This window comes from Haliaeetus albicilla, chromosome 14 (assembly GCF_947461875.1).
Source record: "Haliaeetus albicilla chromosome 14, bHalAlb1.1, whole genome shotgun sequence".
Classification (NCBI taxonomy): Eukaryota; Metazoa; Chordata; class Aves; order Accipitriformes; family Accipitridae; genus Haliaeetus; species Haliaeetus albicilla.
In genome coordinates, this window is record NC_091496.1 from 321,880 (window position 1) to 347,596 (window position 25,717).

Sequence of the window (25,717 nt, forward strand, 5' to 3'; positions counted from 1 at the left end):
CTGCAGCCAGACCTGGAAGGACACCCGGGGTACGTGCAGTGGCAGGAGCTGCTCCACATACATTCACCATACATTTGGGGAAGTATTCCCGAGACATACGTCTAATGAGACTCATAATTTGTACTTTGAATTTGGATTTTTCACAGAGATGGTGGACCATATGTTAATTGTTTGTTTGAGGAACTTTGAAGTTCACATGCTTTTTCTAAATTCTCCTTTCCAGTCTTTTGTCAGTTTGGTTATTTTTGCTGTCAGATTTCCCCAAATTCAGGTCATTTGCCCTTCTGTACAAAAGCTTTCTTTGCTCAAAGAATGTGACCTTTGGGAGAGCAAACCTTATAAATGTAGATGTATATATAAGGAGAGACAGAGAAAGATTGCAATTTGAAGCAAGCTTGGGGGAAAACAGAGATTCTTGCTCGATTTTCTCTGCTACTGTGGCCTAATTTCCCAAACGCAGAAGGAAGGTTTCCATTCTTTCAGCCATCACTGATTGCTTCCAGCTCTAGCTGAGGAGTAGAGCATGAATTCTGAGCCTCAGAAAATGAAAAAAAAATTTTCACATAAACATTGTTGAGCTGAGGATAGTAAGATGATTTCTGCTGATAAAGGATCATAGTAGAGAGGTGTGCATGCTGTACTGAGTCACCAAGTTAAATATATCCCTTCATCACAAGTTAGTGGTAAAATGCAAATGAACCTCGTATTTCTAAAAGCTGTTCTTGTAGGAGGGCAGGGAAACGTTTAACAGCTGGAGCTGCCAGTATTGCTCTTGACTTTGTCAGTGTCTGGGAGGGTTTGGTTTCTGCTGCCTGCCTGATCAAATATGTTCTTCTCAAATACCAACCCTAACTTAAAAAGAAAAAGGTGTGTGGGGTGGCGATGGTCCCAGCATGGACAGGCAAAACCTGCAGCTGTATCTCAGCCTGTTCTTACATGCATTTTCATGTTCTGAGCAGCAGCACTTTGTTTTCACTCAGACTCAGCTTGATCCAGCTGCTTCTCATTCCCAAATCAGCTGTAGGTGCTGCTGAGTGAAGCTACTCTCCTAAGAGGCTTAGCAGTGACTGGGGCGACTGGGTGTGCTGGAAAGGGTGGGAAGGGCAGAGGTGGCTATGGTTCGTGGGGGCATCAAACGCAGGACTCAATCAGTTCAGTCCAGAGCAGTTCATCCAGTTTAATTTCCCAAGGACCAGTGATGGATTTTGTGTGCTTCTACCCATCTCACTGTGGTTCTTTCACATGTTAAAAGAATACTTTTGCACTTTGTTCTGAAAATGTTGGATTGTTCTTCCTTACTAGCTGTCATGTGGTGCTGTTTTGGGGTTTTCTTCCCAAATATGTAAGAAATCAACAAAGAGTTCAAGTGATGTTGCTAGTCTATTGGTTGAAGTCTTACTTCAGGAGAGTAGTGCTTCAGTCTCTTTCCTCTTACGCGTGTTAACCTACCTTCGTGTAGACTGTTGGTGTTCTGTAGTTCTCCAGGATGTGAGCATCTGTAGAAGCAGTTCCTGGAGCAAGACAGATGAGTTTTGTCCGTCTGTTTTGCTGGCAGGCCCATGTTCAGCTTCCCTGCTTTTCTTCTTCCTTTGAGTTCTCCAGGATTCTTCCTGTGGAGAGAAACCACAGAATTGGGTGGTGGGCAAAGCAATATTTAATGTTGGTCTAAAATGCTGTGGCTTTACTGGGGCAAGCTGCTGCTGCAGTTTTCTGAGTGGGAGCAGTTCCTTGGCCTCAGCACAGCCTTGAGCAAGCCCGAGTTAGTCCTGTGGACTGTTCGGATGAGACATGTAGGGAGCTCGGTTGCTGGTAAGTCACCTTTCATCGGCTAACTAGGATTCAGTGAAAAGCTCCAGGCTGGAGAACATCTTGCCAGTACCTGGAAGACCTAAGATTAATTCCTAGCTGGTGTTAGGGACATCACCACCAGGCTCTGAGGAGAGGGGAATGGTTATCTCCAAGCTATTCACCACCCTCTTGTTGCACAAGCCATGGACATATGCTCTCCCTGCAGTGTCGAGAGCGTATTTTCACCTTGGGGTTACTGACTGGATGAGCTGAGGCAGAACAATTGTTGGCTCTGCCTCCCCCATGGAAAGCAGCTGTTATTAGTCCATATGGCGTAATCTGTGCAAGCGAGCACAGGATCGGTGCTGTTCAGAGCCGCTCAACTGTCTTCCCTCCCTCTCTTTTCAGGTGGCCATCATTGCAGGAAATTTTGAATTGGCTGAAATCATCAAAACCCACAAAGAATCCGATGTTGGTGAGTTTGATCTTTCTTCTTCACCCTTTTCTCCCTTTTTAATCTTGCTGTAGAGCCCAGGGCTGTGTTAGTGTGGGTCTGTTAACTGGTGGTTTCCTGGCGCTGCCTGCAGTGGTCAGTGGAGGCTGCAGCCTGCAGCTCGTTTTGGGTCTTGGGAGTTGCGGGACAGATCTGTTTTCCTCTGGGGCCATCAGTATCCAGTCTGTTTGTTCAGTCCAGTGTTTGCTTATGACTGCTGAGATTGCTAAGCTAAAGAATTAGCCAAACCATTAGTCTGGAGTAGCTCTGAAAAGCTCTTCTGTAAAATCCCTTACCTTTTTTTCTCTATTTGCATCCTTGAAGCCATTTCATACTAGAAATCCTCTCCTGCTAAGGCTATTAACTGGGCTTGGTGCAAGGAGGAGACATCCTCTGTCTTAGCAGTGATAATGGTTATGGAGCTGCCCCAGCCTGAAGCTCCTGTAAGTAAAAGAAGTAACAGCCGTTCTGGTTGTACTTGCTTCTTTATGGAGGAATATTTTTGGATTTTCTGGGCAGCCTTTTTCCTTGCAGCATCTCTTCTGTCCTTCTGTGGTGTAGATATTATCATGCGATATATTATAAGCCATGCAAAACTGAGTTTTAGGTCACATATAAAATCAACAGTTTTTGAATGCTTGAATTATTCTGAGAATTTCATTGGTCCAGAGCCCTCTAGAGCAATGGAGGAACCAGTGCAAAGAGTTAATTCTCACTGTGTGTGCCTCCACAGAAGGTACAGAGTCGTCTGGTCAGTGGCTGAAAAAAGACTTGTGGAGTTTGAAACAGCCTTGGTTCTTGGAAGTGGCTGTGAATCTAGAAGCCTGGGCCCCAAGACATCCTTTATCACTTCTTTTCTCAGCTAGCTATTGCTGATAGTTATAAACAGCTGGTGAGAATTTGTGGGAAGGTGTAAGAGTCAGAAAGGATATGGGGAAAAGCCTGAAAATTCCTTATAATGATATCAGTGAATGGTGCTCACAAGAAAGCCACCCTATTAATTCAGGAGGAAAGTGACTGTTTTTGCTGTGAGAGGGGTTTTGGACCAGATGACCTCCAAAGGTCCCTTCCAGCCTAAAATCTTTCATGATTGAATCTGAATCTGTGATTGACTGGCTCAATTATTTTTATTGAAAAAGTGTGAGGAACAAGGGCATGAAAACTGTCAGGTAGAATGAATTGTTCATGTTTTAGATATGGCTGTTTATATAAAATAGGTCAGGTAACAGTTGCAAACTAATCATACGCAAACCAGCAGGTCCAGATGGTATCCACCTGGGGTCAAGGGAGCTGGCAGTGAACTTCCCAAGCAAGGAGAAATTGTTTTTTGAAGTTCATTAAGGACTGAGAGGTGTGAATGTCTGACTGGAGGAGAGCGGACTGGCATTATTTGGGATGGGGAAGGGGCAGTCCTTGGTCTGGCCTTTTCTTTGATAGTTCTATCAGAACAGTTGAAGAAACACTGAAACCGGGAATCTGGTAGGAAAGGGCAGCATAAGGCAGCATTGTAAGTGATAGCTCTTGGAGAAATCTTCTTGAGTTCCCAATATTAGGCTGCACTTGTCTGCCTGTGAGACAATAATTGGTGGCTCCCACCATGAGAAATATTCGGAGAGAACCTGCTGTGTTAAGGCTGTGGGAGGAAGATGGTTAGCAGCAGCCTTTGCTCCGTTCTGCAGGATGTCCCTTAGCACGTAGCTGTACTTCCAGGCTCTTGGAGCATTCACCAGTGTTTCTGTCTGGATCTGGAGTGCTCCTCTGAGGTGGAGCTGGCTGTCCTCACTTGCTGTGCTTTGTCTTACAATGTAGAGCAAGCCCAGAGGGCATGAACTGTATTTCTTTCAGGTGAAAAGAACCCAGAAACTGTTCCAGAAAAACACCTGATGTGCTCCATCTACTGACAGGCATTCAGCCCATGGGACTAGCCAGGGTTAACACAGTTTGATGTGAGGTGCCCAGGGTGGATGCTGGGTGGTCAGTGACAGCTGTTTACAGCCCACTGGCCTGCGGGACTTCTCATGCAGGCTTTGCTGTGGTTCCCTGTGCTCAGGTCTCTGTCCCTTCAGTCGGTTCAGATACCGAGAGCCGCTTGTTTCATCACAGCCACCAGCACTGGGGCTGAAGAAGGTTGGAGTGGAAGGCTGCAAATCTGGGGAGGGAGAACATGTTCTTATGAGTAGGACATGTTTGCAGAGACTGTGGAATTGGGCTGTTCCATAATTTCCATTTTTTTTTCCTTATTCTCATGTTTTATTGATCTGCAGACAGAGAATGCCATGAATGGCAACTGCTGTGCTTTATTTTTGTGGTTAGACCTGCGAGGTTGGATCACGAGGACTTGTCAATGCCACCACAGACCCTCTGTGGCACATCCTGGTGCTTGTTGGTCAGTGCACCTGTACGGGAATGGTTCTGCAGAGCAGTGAGGGCAGCCCTAACCCTCCCTTCCTAGGGTAGGGCTGCAGAGCCTGGTCTCCGAGCACTCCAGGCAGATCTGGAGATGTTCTTAGTTAAGCGTGTTTACTGGCAGTGCCTTGGGAAAGTACCCAGGCCACCTACTGTAGCAACCTTGAGTTGGTTTGTAGGGGCTGTAAAGGGAGAGCTCACTCCAAGGTGGTCCTGAGCCAGGTGTCTAGTTCCCAGCACAGCCCCTAGAGATGGCAGTGGAAAAAGGCTGCGTGTTGGGCAGGAACACCAGGAGCTGGTCAATGGGAAACAATGCAAATGGGATTGTGTCTGAACCTCGGGGCCTCTCCGGAGTGCCACTGCCTGCCTCCTGGTATTTCACATTGGCGTTCAAGTCTTAAATCCACATCGATATTTTATCAGTCAAATGTGTAATTCCACTCAATAAAATGAGATGTGCACCACATTACCTGTTTTTTGTTAAAACATTTGTAGTGGTGTTAACTACACTTTTTTTTTTTTTATCAGTTGGATCCTGTGCCAGCTGCTCAGTAATCTTCATGATCCATCTTTTTGGGAAGTTTTCTTAGCCTGCAAGTTTTAAAGTATTTGGTTTAGCTAATTAGTAGCTGTGTCTGCTTTGTCATCATGATGACACAAATGCCTCTTACTGCTTCTTTTAGGATATACTTCTGCATCTACAAAGTGACCCAAAAGCTTTTTTTTGAAGTTGCCTCCATTTTACAAACTACTTGTTTTTCTTCAATGTTTATAGCTCCCCTTACCAATTTTGAGTGTATTGTAACTTCATATTGATTTCAATTATTTTCCATAATTACAGAATAAATATATTCTGCAGTACTACTTGATGTCTTCACTTTGCCACTATTGTCCAAATAGGCATTTAACAATAGATGTTTTGTTTCATAATTGTGGTTTTATAACTTTTTCTTTGTTTGCTAATTTTTTAAAAACTCCTGATTTTCATTCATGTTTTCTCTCCCTACGTGAAAGTAGATCTGGAGGAATAATACAACATTAGTTCAATACTGAGAGATTAGCCTTAAGCGTTACACGTATGTAAGACTGGTTGGGACTGTCTTCCCTTTTCTTACACTGAATATAATCAGGTCATGATTCATGGTCACTAAGCAACCACCAACTTCAAGTCAAAGGAATTAATTCATTATCAGTCATAAAGAAGCCCAAAACAGTTACCCCATATTACGTGGAATACCTTTTTGTTGGAGAATGATGATCCGCAGCTCTGTATGAGATCACCAGCATTTGTTTGCCACACTGAAGTGCACCATAACAACACTTGTTTTCCTTAGGTGCACAGGCAGGGGTGGGGAGTAACTCATCCCTCAGTGACCCCATGGTGGTCTCTGCTTTTGGGATGTGTTAGTCTCTTGCCCCATGTCTGCTTGAGATCCTACACCCCTGGTGTACCGCTAGCTCTGTGTGGGCAGTATTGCACCATGACCTTCCTCTCTCCTGCTACTTTGGAGTGGATTTTTTCAAGGTATTTAGGCATATGAAGACACAGATTGGACATAGCATAGGTCAGAAAATTACCTGGTCACTGAACTCCTTATTAGGTGTCCATCCCAGGCAGAAAGATGATAAGCAGTGCATACCCAGATGCATGTGGCCCCGTTCACTAGTCCCTTCTCCATGTGAGCTGGCACTGAGTTATTAATTTAGAGCATGACGTACTAGGAAGATTCCATGAGGCTTTGGGCGTTGAATTATCAGTTGTTGCTAAGAAATCTCAGCTTTATGAGATTTCATAGCTCAAACCAAAGAATAAGTTATTTCTCATTAATGAGGGTGTCCTGGAGCCAACCCAAGATCAGTGTCTCCTTGTCCTTCAGGTGTCCTCCTTATCTGAAGCCTGTTCCAGGTATGTCCATGCTCTGCAAAGCTATCTGTCAGAAACTGTCTGTGGGAGCTCAGTCTGGGATTACCCAGCATGTGAAAAATCTAACATCTTCCAGTGCTACTGATTCTTCAAGTTCTCCCCTGTGAAGAGGAGAAACCCACCCCAAAGGATTTAAAAGACAGCATTTTGCTTCCTTAGGACACTATGACTTCATACCACTTGTTGCTAAGATCCAATAACTTGTTCATAATATTCACAGTCCATGAAACATTTTTCCTTTCATGAAGTAAAAGTGATGCTGTTTCAGATATTTGACCATCCATGTTGCACTGGTCTGAACCTCTTCTGGCTCTACTACTTCTTTTTTGAGATGGGGGATTTCTACGGTGGCGCAGGGATGCCTGCTTTGCTTTCTGTATTTTTGTAATGGTATCCTATGTTTGAATAGTATTTCTAACCACTACTGAGCTCAGAGAGAACTTCTTCTATGCCGTTCTACAGCATAGCTCCAAGAAAATCTCAGACGGACGTGTATGACAAGCAGAAGTAGAGGTTATGACATTTATTCTTCCTTTCTAACCTTTCTCCTTGATCCCTTCTCAGAGAAATTTTTGGAAAGTGCTAAATGAGTGGATGTTGAAAAACTTTGTATGGAAGCCATAAATGAGTTCTTGTATGATGGAAAACTTTATTCCTTTTTGTCCGATTGTGTCAAACTTCTTGGAATGTGTAACAAACATAGATGTTCTTTCTGAACTTACTTTGTTTATAAGAATGGTTGGAAATCTGCAAGTTGGCAGTGGCGAAGAGATAAGATGGAGAACGATAGCTTTCTATGTGCCCTTCTTTCTTGTGTGCCTTCTACGAAGACTTTTTTTGGTCGCTGTTGTCAGACAGAATATTAAGCTATGTGAGGCCTTGGTCTGACCAGTCCAGCAGTTCATAAGAAAGGGTATGGTTCTCTGCAAAAAGTGCAGTAAAATATGATGGGACAACTGAACAGCTCCTGGGTCCTGCCAGAAGTTGCTCTTCAGTTACAGCAGGGTAGAGGTGGGTTTCATACTCTTCTTGGCACAGCAAATTCAGTGGTCCAGACTAGGGACATTCCACAGCAGAAGTCATAGGATGGTCATAGAACATAGATATTCTGCAGAAAATCACTCCTGGCTGGGAAGACTGAGCTGTGTTTGGTGGCAGTACTTGTTTGGGAACAGAGTTAAAATTCAGGCTGGGTAAAGTCGAATCTTAGAGTTTATTTGTATATTGGGCATGTAGTTGAGAACAGCAGCTCCTCACGCTGTGGTTTCCCCTCTCTGAAGAGAAGGGATGCCTGCACCTCGTGGTGCTGCTCAGACATCTGCACCTCACTGGGAGACTTGTTTCTCCATGGTGGAATGCTGGTAGCTGTTGATCCTTCATTTTCACCCAAGGCTGGCTAGGGGACTGTTGTGGGATGCTGTGAGCCTGCCTCCAGGATACTCCTCTTGCCCTCATCTCTCTGAAAGCTCTTCGCCACCCCTTTTGCAGGGGATGTGGTCAGGCCACCAGTGACCATAGGCCTGCTCAAGGATGACCTCACAGGAGAAATCTATTTTTTCATCGTTGGTTTGAAAAATTCCTCAAAAAGCTACTGATGGAAAAATAAATTTTTAAGACCAGAGTGACCAGTATTGTCATCTTGTGACAAAACCAGTAATGCTTGCACAAGTCTATGCAAACTTTTGCACAAGAACTCTTTCCCAGTATACAAATATGACTGTGACTCTGTCACCTTGGCACACCATGAATAGTTTCTGTTTTGTTATTTTCTTAATATAGATCAGGTTGACCAGCTTCTGAACCATTGCATAGCTTTATTTTGAACACTTGCTGTTTTTTAACATTATTTTTGGAAATGTGGGCTGAATTTAATGCATTTTTCCATAATAACCTTATGGATGAACAGACGATGCTACCCTTTTCAGGGTTGATATATCTGTTGGTTATGTTAGCTTTTCTGCTCGCTGTGTTGGTCTGGGAGTCTGTCCTCAGGTGGTTTGTGTCAGGACTCACGGGCTTGTTTCAGTCTCACTGCTTTTCAAGGAACAGTTCTATGTTGTACAACCTCCATTTGTGTTCCCCAGATGCTTCATCTTGCATCAGGCTGTGATGAAGTGTGTTGAGATGATCCTGTCTTACCAAATGCCTGAGACTTCACTCTGTTGATACCCTTTCTTGTATGTCATAGAATCACAGAACGGTTTAGGTTGGAAGGGACCTTTAAAGATCATCCAGTCCAACCCCCCTGCCATGGGCAGGGACATCTTCCACTATACCAGGTTGCTCAAAGCCCCATCCAACCTGACCTTGGACACTTCCAGGGATGGAGCATCCACAATTTCTCTGGGAAACCTGTTCCAGTGTCTTACCACCTTCATCATAAAACATTTCTTTCTTGCGTCCAATCTAAATCTACCCGTGTTCACCAATGACATTTGACCAATGTCATTGGACCAGTCATTGCATCCACCTGTACTTTTATTGCCAATGATCTGTATTTTTTCTAAGTCATTGATAAAGACAAAATATAAATACTACTGTGCTAAGAACCTACTGACTGGGTAATATTGGAAATATTCCCAACTGTTGTTCTCCATTAACAATTAATTATTGTGTCTGTTAAAATGTGCTCTGGTAATTTGTCCAGTGGTAGCATGTAATCAGAATATCATAGGGTCAGCAGTTTTCACCCAAGCTTATGATGTCAGCAGGTATTTTTGTCAGTGAGATTTGAGCTCTTAAAGCCATCCTGGCTGATATAAATTAAATTCTTATTTCTTTTTCTTAATTTATGAGTGTCCTGTTTCAGTTTTTCCAAGCTTTTCCTGGAAATAATATGAAGCTAAGCTCTGTACGGTTATTGGAATCATTCCACTGACCCTTTCAAAGCTGCCTCCCCATCTCTGGAGCTTTTGAAGGAGTATTATAAATATAGGCCAGTGACTCAGTGAGCTGTATTGCAAATTCTTTTGAACTCTGCTGCAGAAGCTTTCGACCTGCTAATCTAAATGTACATAACTGAACAAGTGTTGGTTACTGCTATCCTTGGAATTGTGGGGGAAGTTTTAAATGCTCCATTTTCGTCTTGGGTGCATTTTTTTGCCGGTACAGAGGTATTTATGGGAATTATCTTGAAAGACGGATCAGAAACAGTCATTAGATTTTTTCCGATTTTCTGTTATCATCATTGTTAATTTAATTGCGTGCCGCTTGTAACAGCTCTGAGCAGTTGTTAGGAGTTCCTCTGGGGGATTTAGCAATGGCTTGATAGTCCAAGCAGGACCCTTGATGTGCTGAATGTAACAAGGTGAAACAGAGGAATGAAAAATGCACCAAACTCTTGCAAGGAAAAATTTCCAGTGCTGAGATGCATCAGGCTGATGGATTTTGTCTGAAGATAAAGGCTGAAAATCTCATCTCGGAGTACCACTCACAGGTGAATTGCCAGCACACCTGAGGATGCTTGTAGGGGAAAACTAGCAAGTTTAATTAATGTGTACTTCTAGCAGTTTCAATTCAAATTTTACAAATGCAGAGTAAAATCTGTTTCCAGCTGTGAAGGGCTGGGACTGAGCAGGACGAGGCGAGGGACCTGCATTCAGGTGAAGGAGTGAGGACGGGCAGGTGGGAGAGGAGGGGGGTGGCTCTAAGAGAAGGTGTGAAGATCGGTAGCTGAGAGGCAGCTCGATCGGTAGATCGAGAGCCGAGATGGCTGGAGAAATGGAGGATGATTTTTTTATTATTAAAAAAAAATAATATAATGAGGCTATAATTCCTTTCAGTGGACTGCTGCTCAGTACTGAGGTAGATTACCAGCTCCCTCTTTAGAGCCGAGAGGTTCTGGTCTGCCTCATCATCTTATCCTTTTCCTTTAGTTTTCATTCCTAGAAAAAAAATACCTGGAAGGTCTCTTGGAGTAGCCTCTCTCTTCTGCATGGGAGAGAAGCCTGGGCATAATCTGCTCTGTGCCGCATAAGGGGAGATGCTATGCTCCTTCTCCAGTTTGCTTTGTAATTTTCCACTATTAAAATGTAAATGTGGCCTCTCAGCTTGGAACTGTGGAGACATTTGCACTCTGCGTGCTTTTGCTCTTTTACATGAATATTTAACATTGAGCCAGCCAATCTAAATAACCTCCGAGTGTTGATTACACTTTGGTTCATTAGACTGCAGCTTGGAGTTGTTTGGAGCGTGGTCCAGGTGCCGCCCAGGCGCCCGTGCAGCATCTCGGGGCTGGGAACTCCTCTGGGAGCCCCGGCTGCATCCTGCTTCCACTGCACCTGAGAGGCGAGAGGCATTTTTGAGTCAAGAGCCATGTGTTTCCCATTCTGGAGGGCAGAAAGCAAATGCGGGAGCATCAGATGAACCAGCCTGGCTGGGGCATGGTTGTGCTGCTTCGAGCAGCGCTGTCATGGTAACTGAAGTGATTCATATTGCTGCGAGAAACCCAGTAAACATACTTTGATTAAACTCTTGAGAAGGTATAGAAAAGAATCTTCAAAGCTGATTGTATGAACTGCACAATTTTTTTTTTTTTCTTTATTGCTCTCACTTCCCTCCCTTCCCCACTGGGGACAGTGGATCTGGGGGGATGGGGAGAGGAAACCTTTGTTAGAAGTGGCTATCTGGCAGCAGCCTAGAACTATCCTGTTTCTGGCACCTGGTGGCTGGACTTCTGGCTCAGTGGTTTGTTATTATTATTACTGTTATTATTACCAGTTTCAGGCAGGTTGAGGAGCATTGAGAAGCCGGCTGTGCAGCCCGCAGGGCTGGCTGAAGCGTGCCTCGGGACTCTGATGGTGGTTTGGGGCATCGCAGCATGCCACAGCACCACTGAGCATCCTGGCAAGGATTTCACCTGCCAAACCAAGGCGGATCGGCTCTTCCCATTGTAAATTGGTGTTATGAGTAAACCGCCTGTACAAAACCTGAGTCTCCCTGCTGAGGTTTAGCACATCAGACCCCAGCTGGGGAGCAGCTCCTTGGGTCTCACGCCAGGTCCAAGGTCTCTTCCTGCCACCCTGTCCCTTCTCTGAGGCTGGGGGACGAGGACCTGTGTCCTGGCTGGGTGCTCCGCTCCCCCAGCCTGTGGGGGACATTGACTGTGTCCCCCTGCCTCCGCTGGGCTGGCTGCCCTGGCTCTGGCCGGGGACCACGCTCCCTGGGGAGGAAACCTGCCCTCTCCGAGCCTTGTTCCCAAACCTCTCGACTGCTTATGTGAGGGGCCTGAGGACACAGGTAGCCAGACCGCACTGCTTCCCTGTCTGCTGTTAGCTTGTGGGGGCTTCTGGAACGCCCCGCTGTGTGCACCCCATCGTGCTCTTTCCTTGCTGGCTCTTGCCCCGGCAGTCCCTGCCCCCTCCCTGGCTGGAAACCCCAGGGCTGCGGCCAACTGCTGTTCCCTCTGCGGTTCCCTGGCACTAGGACAGAGCTCTGCTGGTCTCAGCTCCCAGCCCAAGGTGGGTCTTGTCCACCAGTCCACCTTGCTCCTGCATGTTTTCCCACCCCTAACTTGCATGGCTCTGGTTTTCACTGACCCAGAATAAAAATACTCTTGCACGGTTATTAATTGGTTTTATTTTGTATTTTGCTGCCTGTGCTTTACAGGAGGCTGATGAGTTGAGATGCTGGGCTGGTCTGATGCCTGGGGGCTGGCACCCAGCGCAGGTGGAGCATGCAGTTGGGGGAGACGAGGGGGGTGCCTCCATCTTGTGGCATTGGGAAGCTGTTGGATGAGACACATCTCGTGTCCTGCAACAGATCCTCAGCCTGCTGGGAGCCCTCTCCAGCCGTCCCTTTCAGCTGCCTTCTTTCTGGCGAGGAGCATAATTTCAGTCCTTCGTCCTGCTGTGACAACGGCTGCCAGGGGATGGGGCAGGGTCCCATCTCGGTGACAAGCTGGGGCTCGCACAGAGGATGCAACGGGGAGAGCGGCATGAAGGAAACCTTGCTCAATGTCCTTCTGAACAGAAGACTAAGCTCTCTGTAAAGCTGAGGGTAACCTAATTTTTGGCTGGATGAAGCCACTCTGCTGTGCTGGAGGGGGTTGGCCCTTAGAGTTAGAGCCAGCAGAGCAGGTGGGACTGTGGCATCCTTGCTGGCATGGTGCAGGAGCTGGGCACTGGCTGTCCTGCAGGGCAGCACGGGCAGAGGGGAGCTCCTCCTGCGTTTTTAAGATGTTCAGTGGGCCTGGTATTGTTGCACATTCTGGAGAGTGGGATGGATGTAGCTACACAAATGTAATTTGGCTGTTGTGAGCACGTGGCTGGTTTGTGCGTTGTTCTCTGTTAAGGAGCCAGGGCTTCTGAAGCATGGTGCTCAAAACAGAGTTACAGTTAATTCAATGCTTTCAACCTTAGTAGGAAGTTCTTGTCTTTCATTTGTTTCCCTCAGAACAGCAGAGGGTTTCCCCAAGGCTTTTGTTTTTGAACACATGATGTTCCCCCAGGGAGAGAAGTAAACCGCAAATCACAGTTTAGGGTTGTTGGTCCGTTGCTTACCTCTTCTAGGAAAGGCCAATTGCTTACCTCTCCTAGGAAAGGCCAATTTAAAAACATCAATAAGAGGATGCCTAGGGGGCTCCAGCATTGAGCCAGGCTCTGCTGTCAGTGCAGACTGCAGTTGTCCTTTGCCCACATTGCTGTCCCGTGTATGCAGTGGCCTCGATTTTCTGTCTGCTGTGGTCCCTGGACATGTTCCTGCTGCCTTTGCTGTCCTTGTGACTGTGCCAAATGCTGACCTCCTGCTGGACTTTCTCGTGCAAATAAGTGCGCCCATAGCATCCTTCAACATCAAACCTCCTCCACCGGTTCCTCTTTTGCTTCAGGATCTGTTTTATGGATTTGCCCCAGCCTATATCCCATGCGATGTGGGTATCTCTCCTGTCCTTTTTGCCACCTGGCTGTGGCACAGAGTCTTCTCTTCCACATTAATGCCACATGCAACAGTTTTCATCTCCCTTGCCATCTCCATCTCATTGCATATCATGTCTGAGAACACGGTTGTATCTCTCTGAATATATCTAATTTCTGTTGTGAGACTAGACCCAGGCTTGTGTTGTATCTGCATGGCAGAGCTTCCAGACTGGCTGGACATAAATCCGTGCTTAGATGAGGGCTTTGGGGAAGCGCTGGAGTATCTGGGGAGTGCAGTGCTATATTGCTCACACAAGTGGTAGCTGTATTCCTCTGATTGCCCTTCTCCTGTGAAGCTGCCTGGATGTCTACTCATCAACCTTCTTGGTGAAAGCCAGACTGTCATTTCTAGCTCTCCAACCTCTGTGTAGAAACATCTGATCTTGGTCCAGTTGCCTTCCTGGCTGTACAGTGGCCCTGAAATGGCCCTGAGGCAGTCCAGGCACCAGAAGCTAAGCACTGAAGTCAGGGCAGGCAAGGTTTCCATCATCTGTACCTCTGCTCTCAGACTCCTGAGGGCTTTGCTGAGTCCCCCCTGAGCTTTCTCTATGTGCCAGGGTAGACAACCTGGGTCCTTGGCTGCAGCTGCGTAGGTCAGGAGATGTCCGAGCATGTTTGGACACCTGAGAGCCTAGGGAACTTTGCAATCTAAATGTGTATCAGCTGAAAGTCTGTTCTCCTGTGATAGTGCTGGAAAGCAGGTTTTTTCACTCATTTCTGGGACTCATGTGACTCCCTTGTGCCTAAATCCCACTTTGGCAAATGAAAGAGGCTGAATCCCACCTCATGTGAGGTTGCTGTGCGCTGGGGGCTAAATTAAAATTACACAGACTGTGCAGGCACATCCTGTCTTTCAAGAGGCTGCCTTTGCAGCTATAATAGCATCCTCTTAATATGCTTGTAGAATGAAATACTCAGGAAACTTTGGCTTTACAACCTGTTATGTGACCTGGATGCCTTCTTGTTTACTCCTGTAAATGCTGTGTTATGTTGTGCTTCAGGGACTCTTATATTTGGTGTTACGATGAGTGGATTAGTGAGTAGCAGAGTGGTCCTGGGCTGCTTTCTCCAGCCTCTCTGCTCTTCCTCTCTGGTGTGAATCTGAGACAGAGGTTGTGTTTTTCTTTGTTTTTAAGGTAGACGCTATAATTTTGGTGTTGGGAGGGAGCACTTTGAATATATAAGGTGATGACTGCTCTTGCGTAGAGTGTGGAAATGGGCGACCAGGTGATTTATTTGACAGGCTAAATTAAAGCACTTGCCCTGACCTCTGTCAAGAATTATAAAGTACCTTCCCTTTTACCAGTGAGTCCTTGAGCAACCTGTTTGTGTCTCATTGCCTAATAATTGGTGCTTACTGTGAATGTCTTGCCATGAACTGTGCCAATCTTCCCCCTCTGAACCTGACCCTGACCCATTTGACATCTCCCTGGTGTGAAGTCTGTGCAGTGGGGAGAGCAGGGACTGGACAGGATTACTGCTTTTCAGTTAAGCTTAGGCAACCAGGAGCAGAGAAGATCTAGCACGGACCAAAAGGATCTCCTGCCTGGTGTCCTTCATTTTTCCCTTGCGAGATTGTTGTGGTTTAACTCTATCCCAGCTGAAACCAGGACAGAGGTAAATCTCTGCTTTTTTTTTTTTTTTTTTGCTTCCTTTTTTTTTTCTTTTTTCCTTTTCTTTTGTCAGCTTGGTAAAAACAGCTCGCCGATAGGATTATTGTACAGTAAGCTGGTATATGATCAGTTCAATATACAGTTATGGGTTTTTTTCCTAAGCAATTAGTATCAAGAAACTAATAATTAATTTATAAAGCACCCTAAAGCAACCCCAGACCAACTCCTGCTGTCTGAAGTTTTCATCGTTGCACTCTTGTTTTTCTATTTCTTTCTTTCTTGGTTTGGTGTCAAGACCAATGGTGCTGAGCCCAGTCATGCATGGAAGAGCGATGAACCAGACCAGTACCTCAGTGTGGGTCTGGCTGTAGTTCTGGTGCTTTGAGTGGCCCTTTTTACCTCCTTGTGGTAATGGATGTGCACAGCCGGGCACAGCATGGACTCTGCCTGAGCAGCTGGTGCAGAGCACGGGTGTCACTGGTCATCTGCAAAGGGCTGACTGCTGCTCCTGCCTTCTCCCAGGATGGGGGGAAGAATGGTCCAGGCAGATTTTTCTAGATCTTGAATTTTTTTCTTGCTGAATATTTCCTGTTTACCAAAATTCTCATACGGTGTGGATCCAGACTTGGATTTCTCCAGCTGAGACAGTGCCTACTGATGGAGCACTGCTGAGAGCACCTCTCTGGGGTGTCGCTGGTCCACAGCTTAGACGTAACAGGCTCAGATTGACTCTATTCTGGCGGAACAACACTGAGCTCGTGTTTGGTTGACGCTATGAGCTCACAGCCTTTCTCAGGCTACAATCCTCATGATCACTTGGTTTCACCTATGGTGTTGGTCCCTGGAGCACACCATGGATGTACTCACTTGACCAGTATGTGCCTTGGCCTTCGGTTTGGAAAGGTATTCAGGCACTGACTGATGTGCTTTTATCACTAGGCAGCATTCGGCACTTTTACTGAAAGTAATTCTGTACTTTTTCCAAGAACCATCTTAAAGTTACTGACTTGGCTTGGTTTGAAAACAGCTCTTCGAGACTAGCAACTTCCTTGTGTTTCCAGTGGCTATTTCCAATTTCTAATAATTTTTAGATCTGCCAGTTACCACGACTTACATCCATTCAGTATCTGCTTCTCTTTTTTAAAGTGGTTTTCTATGAGACATGAGGTAGTACAAAATTAACTGTCTCCTGGAGATCTATCATATGCCTGGATGATACATGAACTCGGGTCAACAGCCCCAGTCAACCAAACCTGTTCAGCTTTGCCTGTGAAATGGTTGTAGCTAGCCATGACTGCAGCTTCCTCTCCAGCGTGTTGTGTTGGTAGGACAGGCTGTCCATCAGTGTCCTGCATGCTCCAGTCCTGCAAACTCCCAGGCATTGACTCCACAGCGTGTTTTACCCCAGGGACTGCATCACATCCACGGCCCAGGCTTTGCTTTTTTCCATCTGACATCCCTCCTTGCCTGTGGCCACTGGGTGACCATTTTGACCCATTTTTCCTGTTGGGGTGGCCTGGACGTGGGGTGCTGGCAGCACCAAGGGTGCGGGCAGGCGGCTGGCAGCAGGAGGCTGGGGAGCTGGGCTGAGCCGCCACGGGGAGCGCGGACGCTGCCAGCAGAAATTCCCCCACCACGTGGTTGAAACTCAGGAGAGAACAAATGCATCGCGTTGCTATGACAACAGGAAGATTTACAGCAGCCTGAAATTCTTGTACTTTGAACCTAAAATATTCCTTGGAAAAATATTCTGAGTGCAGCCACGCAGCACAGCTGGGATGTGCCTTCAGGGTGTTTGGTCAAGGATGACACAGGTCTGAGGCCTCGCTCGACGTCAGGCAGCATCCTGCCCGCTCCCCCGGCTCATCCCATCCTCTGCAGCCCCTGGGAGGTGGCCACTGGAGTGTGTCCAGGGCTCATGTGCCTTTGTGCAAGTTGCTGTGGGAGGGGTGGCCTTGGAAGGGTGAAGCCAGGGGAGTCTTGAATGCGGACGGGGTGAGAGGTCCCCTGTTAGCAGGGTCACACCGCTTCTGAGCATGCCATTGAGCAGGAGCGCAGGAGACCTCCGCATGCTTTACGTGTCCCCTTGCTTTTGCCACTACGTTTGCACCAGAAATGGGCTGGATGTTGCCACACGTCAGACAAACTTTAAGCACATTAAGGTTCATGATGGAAATGGATTCGTTAAACAAAATCTAGGAAAATACATCTTTCCTGACCTGAGGTCTGCAGTGCTGTGGCTCCGCAGCAGAGCCCTGTTCCCCTGTGACCACATCAGGTTTCCCGTTTCCACTCTTTTTCCCTCTGCAGAGCTGCAGGCAGAGGAAGGAGTTTGCATCTTCAGGTGGCTTCGTGAGGTCTGTTTCTTCTGCACGCTCTTGAGGGTAGAGGTAGAGGGCAGGGAGTAGCTGGTATTTTATTCTGCGCTTTGTATTTTCTAGGCTTGCGCTTGACATGTGCCTGAAGCTATAGATTTAGGCCTTCTGTGCCTCCGAAACAGAAGAGTAAGTGGTGGCCAGGGTTACTGCTGGTGTCAATGTCCTGTTCAGGTGTCGCCACCTCTGAACCAGCGTGGCAGCTGGAGACGGGCTGGCAGGGGTCCCGCTGGTGGCCCCACATACCCTCCCTGGGTACCCTTGCTGGTGCTGCCTCCTCCCCCTCCGGCAGCACTCCTTGATGCCTCCTGAGATGCCACCTCCAAACCCTGCCAAAGCCGGTGTGCTACGGTCGGGCTCGCCTGAGTTTCCCCAGGTTGGTGCAGGGAGAGGAGCTGGAAGGTGGAGCTGGTGCAGGTGGAGCTGTGTCTTCCTCTGCCCTGGCCATTCCTGCCTTCCCGGCCCAGCTCCGTGTGCTTTTCCAGCTCTCCCACTTTGCCGCCATCTTCCAGCCCAAGCACGGCTGGCCGACACCAGCTTCACGCCATGTGCCCGGTAGCTAATGCTGCTTTCCCTGGCTCTTTTGCAGTGCCTTTCAGAGAAACTCCCAGTTACACAAAGCGGAGACGGATCCTCGGCGCCGGCGGCCTCTCTTCCCCGCGCATACTGCAGCGCTCGGCCAGCGACAACAACCTGAAGGCAGAGAGCCGGGCGTCCTACTCGCCGGTGCCCTCGCTCCGCAGCCTGCCCCCACAGCTGCTGGCGCAGATGCAGGAGGCGGCGGCGGGGGCTGTGGCAGGGGACGGCAGCCTGGCGAGCTCCGGCAGCGCCCGCAGCGCCCACAGCCGCTCCCCGTCCCTGCAGCGAGTGCAGGAGGAGAAGGAGGCTGACCTGCCCACGCTCCGGAGGAGCAGCCGCGGCAAGGCCAGGTAAGGGGCCGGGGGGAGGCAGAGCGAGGATGCCCCATGGCACGGCCGGCGCCATCCTTGGCACCCGCTGGAGCCCCCGCATCTGCATGGGGCTGGGCACCCGTGGGACCCCGGGCGGCGGGTGGGGAGCAGGAAGGACCGTGGAGCCTGATGAAGCCCCCTGTCTCCCTGTCCACGGACCGTGAGGAGCGGGGCTGGCCGGGACCTGGAGCAAGCGCTGAGGGTTTTTTTTCCTCGATCTTCTCCCCAGCCCTGGGTCTAATCTTGCATCTCAGAAAAATGGTAAGTACATCAATCCTGTGTTGCGCTTGTTGTTGCTATGACAATGAATGCATCTTGAAAACTGAACTTCGAGGTGGCACATTGCAGATAAGCCAACACCTAATGCGTCCCAAACGACCTGGAGTTACTGCGGTTATCGGTATTCTGCCTACAGGCCTGGGTGGTGGCATTGCTCTGCTGAACTGCCTGGGAACAGCTGATGGGCACCCTTGCCCGACCCACTGAGCGGTGTGGGGAGGCCTTCCTTGTGCGTCTGGTGGTTTCGGTGGCCCATAGGTGTGGGAACGACATGGATCTTGTGTTCTCCTGCTGCTCCCCATCACTTGCTGGCCATGTGCAATGTGAATGTTGGCTCTGACACTGCTCACCCTGCTGGTGCTTGCCTTCGGCTGGAAGCCGAGCATGGGCACCTGTTGTGATCCAGGAGGATGGCTGCTGCTCCCCTCAGATAGCAGAGGTGCTGCCAGAAAGCCTTCATGGCCAAGGGTCCCTTTGGTGATGACTGGGGTCAGGCTTTGCTTTCAGAAGTCCTCTGTTAGTGGAGAGGCGCGACCGACCACAGCCATGGCTGATGTAAAGCAGCGTTTGCTCAGAAAGGGCTAACGAGAAACTCTCATACAGTGAAGCTAGAGCAGGAGTTTGAAGAGTGGGTACCAGGTCTGGGTTATAGCTGTGTTCACTAATGAGTAAGAAACGGATTTGAGCATTGAAGAACCAGTCTGCAGATGGCAGCTATTTACATTAACTCCATAGCAGAAACAGCTCTGAGACCCTTTGAGGCAATCTGAAGAATATGGGGAAAAGGAAACGTGTCAGTGAATAAAAAATAATGAAAATAAATGTAAAATAGCTACTAGAGGGGGAAAAAATTGAACTACTCAAGTACCTGCTAGGATTCTTAATTAATAGTTTAACTCAGGAAAAGTTGCAGGATGTTTTCTAAACAGCTCAGTGGAGGCCTCTGCTCAATGTGCAACTTCAGTACAAAATGCAGCGATATTAGATGACCTAACAGTGTGATGGATGATAATATGGAAAACAGTCTAACGCCTCGGTCAAAATCAATGATGACACCTCTGAGAGCTGCATACCAGGCTGGGCACTACCAGTCAGCAAGAATGGTGTGAATTACAGGGTTTTGGAGATACAGTGAAAATGATGAGGAATGAGGAAAAAACCTCTCTGCTTTGAGGAGAGATTTAGAAGAGTGGGATTGTTACCTTAGAAACGAGATGAACAGGAGGAAATATGTTAAAAGTATTGGAAATGTTGAATGGCTTATCAGAGAGAAGTAGGGAACCTCTGCTTGTTTCATGGCACAAGGAGAAAGGAGTGTGCAACAAAACTGATGGCATGCACGCTCAAAACCAGTATGAAACAGTGGTTTTTCTCCACCCTGCAGTTAGCTCAGGAATTCACTGGCTCGGGAACTTGCTGAAACCAGAAGCACAGTATGATTATAAAAGGATTAGGAGGTTGGTGTAGGTAAAAAAAATACTGTGGGCTTTTATAATCAATAAGGTTTTGGAATTATTCTCAAAATTACCTGGAGCACCTGATGGCAAGGCAGGAGGAAGGCAGCTGGGGAAGAGTCGAGCCTTACCCAGCCAGACACTTCCTGGCAAGGGGAGAGCAGGAGCATGGCTGGGCATGGAGATGCTGGGGGATTTGGGGTGTGCCATGGGCAGCAGCGCGAGCAGGGGCTTGCAAAAGTGGGTATCCAGTGCTGCTGCACAAGCCGGCGGTCAGCGGCTGGTGTGGTGTGCCACTGTCTCCGATGCCAGTAGCTGCTGCCCCGTCTGCCAGCCCCGTGCCTGCCCATTTGCTCCCTGCTGACTGTGGGAGGGGTGGGATGCTGCTGCAGGCTCGGGCTCCTCTCTGACTTGATGCACAGACCTCCGAAATACCTGCTGAGCCTTTGCACCTGGGTTGACTGGCTTAGGGCTGAAGCCCGTGGGAACACTTCTCATCGTGCTGTCCGTCACAGCTCAGCAAGTGCCCGGAAAGGGCAGAGGAAGGCAGCTACCTCTGCGTCCTACTGCCAAGTGCTGCTGGAGTGACTGTCTGCCCCATTTTCTTCTGTCTCCTGCTTGTGCAAACTTTTAAAGGATTGCTGGAGGTGGCTTAATTATTTCTAGCCATATGCGTTTTATAAAAGGCATATAAAAGTGCTTTTTACTCCATTATTTTCAGATACTTGTATATTTTTGTAGGGATAGGAGGATTATGAAATTCCTTACACTGAGTTTGGGGCAAGTGAAAGTCACATGCATGCAACCTGCATGTTCAGTGGCTGGCATGCGCTAGCAAGTTCAGAGCTGTCAGGATTTTACAGAGGTGGGGCCTCCTGCTGCCCCCTCTCCCTGTCCGTCCGCAGGGGCTCCCGGCAATGCCTGGGGAGGCTGTCGTACCTGGGGAGGCTGTCGGCTCAGTGAGCCCTTCCCACCTCAGCTCCTGCATCACTGCCACCCCACGATGGCTGGGGGTGCTGGGCGGGTGCTGCTCTGCGAGTTGCTTGGGCTGATATTCTTTTGAATTACACAGACATATGCACGCACCATTGCTGTTCAGCAAGCAGCTGTGTGCTAACAAGTGCTTAGAGCAGCTAATTAATAGTGTTTTTTTGTTTGACTCAGTATTTCTTTCACTTGTTGTTTGGCCTTATGGCTCTCCCGGTTGGTTCCCAGTGTGTTTGTGTTGGTTTGACAGAGCTTTTATTTACTCCAAGGCTGGGGAAGAGCAGTGCAGTGATCCCTATCTCATCCGAGTACTCAGTTCCCAGGGATGTTTTATTTTCAAACAAGAAAGTCTTTGCTTTGTAGTAAGTGACAAGGCATCCATAAACACGCAGAGTTCTCTCACATCTTTGAAAAGTCTTGCAGAAAAATTGATTCTGGGTCAGATTTTTATTAGAGTAAATATCACGAAAATTTAGTGTCTGCAGTGTTGCTCCAAAGTTCTTTACTCTGAGGGCAAAAACTCCCAGCAAAATTCTGATTGTTTTGCAAACATATTCAGGATGGCAAGGAGAATTTAAATGAAAAGTAGTTCAGCATTAGTGTTTCATTTCTCCAGAAATGATGCGCAGAAGCACCTCACGTGCCTGTGGGCTGCTGGGCAGTAGCCTTGGCGCTGCTGTTCAGCTGTGCTAACAGCTAAATTGCTCTCCCGATTTCTGCCACGCCAATGGTTCTGGTGGCTGAGTCCTCCCGTGGACTGCAGCTCTCCAACCTCCACGGAGGCTGAGCGGCGGTCCTGGCCAGCCAGGGGAGGCTGAATGTGGGAGCACAGGTCTGACCCTGGAGCAGGGGTGCTGGATGTGAGCCCAGGGTGGACCATCCCGGCGGTGAGGGATGGACTGTGGCCAGGAACCTCTCCCAAGTGGGACGGGCAGGGCTGGGCTGCAGGGAGCCTCAGGCAAAGGACCTGGGTGATGCCAGAGGTTAATCCACCCCAGCAAGGCTTGGGTGAGCCTCCCATGGCGTGTCCCCAAATGCCTTTTTGTGGTCGGCTGTCCTTGCGCTAATAACCTGCTCCTGGGAGCAAGTCCTGGGGGTGGCTGTTGCCGATGCAGTTGGCTCTGAACTCCCCAGTTGTGTTGTGGATCATCGGGGGTCCGGGGAGGACCAGTGGGAAGGGTCTAACCCCCAGATGTCTGGCTGTGCTCATCCTGCCTGTTCTTGGGAAACCCCGGTAACGGACATGCCCTGGTGTTTTCCTCACTCCTGCCTCCCTCTGTCCTCACCACTGGGAAGTTTTGTAATGTCTGATCCAAATATTTTTTCCTCTAGTTTGTTATGCCCCATATACTCTGCATAGGTATGGTGAAGAGCTCATTCACTTCCCCCTCACAGCAGTCTTGCACACACAGAAGACTGCTTCCCGTGTTTTCCTTGGTGTCGTCACCTCTGTTGGCTGTTAGCCCCTATTGCCTTGCCCTTCCCAAAGGTCTGTTTTCTCCGAGCTCCTGCCGTGGCTCCTCTCCAGGCTCCCACCATCCCACTCCTTCCTGGCAGTGCAGTACTCGGAGCAGGCACACAGCAGCAGAGGAGTGTGGCAGCAGAATTGCGTTGCATGTTTTTCAGACTGTAGTTTGATAGCTCATCATATTGCGTTTTATGAAATGGTGTGATGTGTGACTCACATTCAGCGTGTGATAGCCTCCACATCCCCCCCCAAACCCACTATATAACCAGTGTTTCCCTACCTGAATCCTCGTGCAGTTGATGATGCCTGTGTAGATTTAGTACCTTCACTTTATCAGGATCCATTTAAACCCTAATCCTGTTCCTTGGAGTGTTTTGCAGCCCGTTTGCACTGCCTGTAGATTTGGCAAGGATCTTCTCCAACCCATCGCTGGCTTTGCTAAAGGAGACGCTGACCCAGCTCAGCCCCTTGCGCAGCCCCTGGGTACCCCCACCCTTTGATGGGGAGGCATCGGAGGGTTGTTCTCCTGCCCTGTGGTCGGGTGGTCTTGGGGCAGCTGTGGGGCTGTCAGGAGCCCAGCGAAGGCCGAGGTGTGTGGCTGCTGCTCAGCAGCCAGCTCCTCTCACCATCTGTCCTTGACAAATCCCTTCTGACTATTACCACATTGCTTCCTTCTAGGCAAGGACAAACACTTTGGTTTGTTATTTGTTCCAATGTTTTTTTCCAAGAAGTGAAGTGACGGTATTTCTTTTGCTTTTCTTTTTCCCCCTTTTTGGCCATTTGCTATTTTCCACTCTTTTGGACACACAGTATATAACATGAGCCTTCAAAGATGACCTTAGGTGTTCTTAGTTTGCTTTAATCTGTTCTTAAACTTCCTTCCAGATACGTAGTCAGGCACATCCAAATATTCTTAATTAATTCCTGCTTCTGGTTTCCAGGTAGGATCTTGACTCTCTGCCTCCAAAATCTCATGGTTGATCTCTGATTTAAAGACAAATAATAAGCATATTGGTCTTTTCAGTTTCATCCATTGAAAGCAGTTAGCCAAAGAAGCACCAACAGTTACCAGCAATTCTTGGGATCTTTTTCTTGCTGTCAGTGTATTTACAGAATGAATATCTTCTTCTCCATGGTGGCATTTCCTCTCATGCTTGTGCTCTCCAGATGTTTGCTTCTGTTGGCTTGTGCTTTTCCTTCACATCTGTTGTCCTGGGTTCAGCTGGGATAGAGTTAATTTTTTTTTTTTACAGGAACCTGGGAGGTGGGGGGCATAGCCGGGCAGCTGACCTGAACTGGCCAAGGAGCTATTCCATACCATGTGACATCATGCTCAGTATATAAATGGGGAGCGGGCCGGGGGGTGGGCGCTTCTTTTCGGTGGGGGAAGTGGCCGAGCGTCGGGTCCCGGGTGGTGAGCAGTTGCACTGTGCATCACTCTTTTTGTATACTTTTTCATTAGTACCGTTGTTGTTGTTGCAATTTCTTTGTGTTGTTCCAGTAAACTGCCTTTATCTCAACCCTCGAGGTTCCAGGTTTGTTTTTTTTTTTCCTCTCCTCCGTCTTCCCCCCATCCCACCGGAGGGGGGCGGGAGGAGTGAGTGAGCGAGCGGCCGCGTGGTCCTTTGTTACCGGCTGGGCTGAAACCACGACAGTCCTTTTTGGCGCCCAACGTGGGGCATGAAGGGTTGAGATAACGACAGATCTGGCCAGAGCGTGTTGAAACAAATTTGTCATACGCATTTCTTATACTAGATAAATAGATGTTAGTCACAATGTTGATTCAGTTGTTTACATGGTGGCGTTTTGTAAGTTCTTATATGCTTTATGTATTGCCTGTAGTTGCGTATCTCATCTCTGGGAGAGTGATTGGGATTATCATTTTGCTGTACTGGGCAATGTCGACTTGTGAAATGATTACATCACTGGTCATGAGGTTAAGCTGGTATCTGTATGAGGCAGTGATATAGTTTCCATACTTTGGGCACCTTCTGTCGGATTTTATTGGTAATTACACCCAACCCATGGGGAAGTTAGGGGGGGATACTTCCCCCCATCCGTTCCCCTCCCTTTTCTCTTTCCAACTAATTACAACAGTTTTCGAGAATTTTGAATATCCTTGGGATGCGCAAGCCTGTGTGCTGTTAGTGCTATGCCTCCTGACTATGTTTCAGGTCTTGTCTAGGGCTACAAAAAGGCTCTTTAAGAGTACCACCCAGAGATCTGTCCCAAAGCTGGATATTTATGGGTGGCAGGGCATGTGGGAGGATGTGGGCAGGTATCTAGAGAACTTCTCACCTCCGGTGACTTGGAAGTTCACTCCCAAACAACTGCAGAACCCTCATGAAGTGATAGAATTTTTGAAAGGAAAATGCTGTGGCTATCCCAGAGACACACAACTCACTACACTGTGCTGGGCCCTGGCCGGTATCTACCAAACCCTGCTTGATATTATGCAGCACCCCCAGGGGGAAAAGGGGGAAAAGATGGAAAACAAGACAACATGCACCGTGGCTACCCAAACCCTGACAACATGCACCGTGGCTACCCCTACCCCGACGACAAGCACCGTGGCTGCCCCTACCACGACAACAGGTACCGTGGCTAACCCTACCCCGGTGACAGATACTGCCACTAAACCAGAGAACCAACCTGTGCCAGTATCAGTCGCCCCTGTACAGAAAAAGAAACACACAAAGAAATCAGTTCGCTCAGTGAGAGATGAAGATGAACCAGGGTCATCGCGAGAACAGGAGGAAGAGGCAGAACCTGAAATAATTACCCGATCTCTATCCCTGAGTGAGTTGCGTGACATGTGAAAAGATTTTAGCCGCCACCCAGGTGAGCACATTGTTACCTGGCTGCTCCGATGCTGGGATAATGGGGCTAGTAGTGTGGAATTAGAGGGTAAGGAAGCCAAGCAGTTGGGATCTCTGTCTAGAGAAGGGGGTATCGACAAGGCGATTGGGCGAAAAACACAAGTCCTCAGCCTCTGGAGGCGACTTCTGTTAGGTGTAAAGGAAAGATACCCCTTCAGGGATGAAGTTACATGTCACCAAGGCAAGT

At 48.1% G+C, this 25,717-nt stretch overlaps 1 protein-coding gene across 19 annotated transcripts in view; it reads left to right on the forward strand.

Moving 5' to 3' along the window:
• Nucleotides 1-25,717, forward strand: part of SHANK3 (SH3 and multiple ankyrin repeat domains 3) — a 396,403-nt gene that overhangs the window by 122,584 nt on the left and 248,102 nt on the right. For all 19 annotated transcript variants that reach the window (XR_011327682.1, XM_069801392.1, XM_069801393.1 and 16 more), the window contains 2 exons: nt 2,197-2,263; nt 18,103-18,442. Coding sequence is in view for 18 of the 19 variants with exons in the window: in XM_069801392.1 (XP_069657493.1) it covers nt 2,197-2,263; nt 18,103-18,442 (407 nt within the window). In the remaining variant the exon portion in view is untranslated. The remainder of the gene's footprint in view (nt 1-2,196; nt 2,264-18,102; nt 18,443-25,717) is intronic.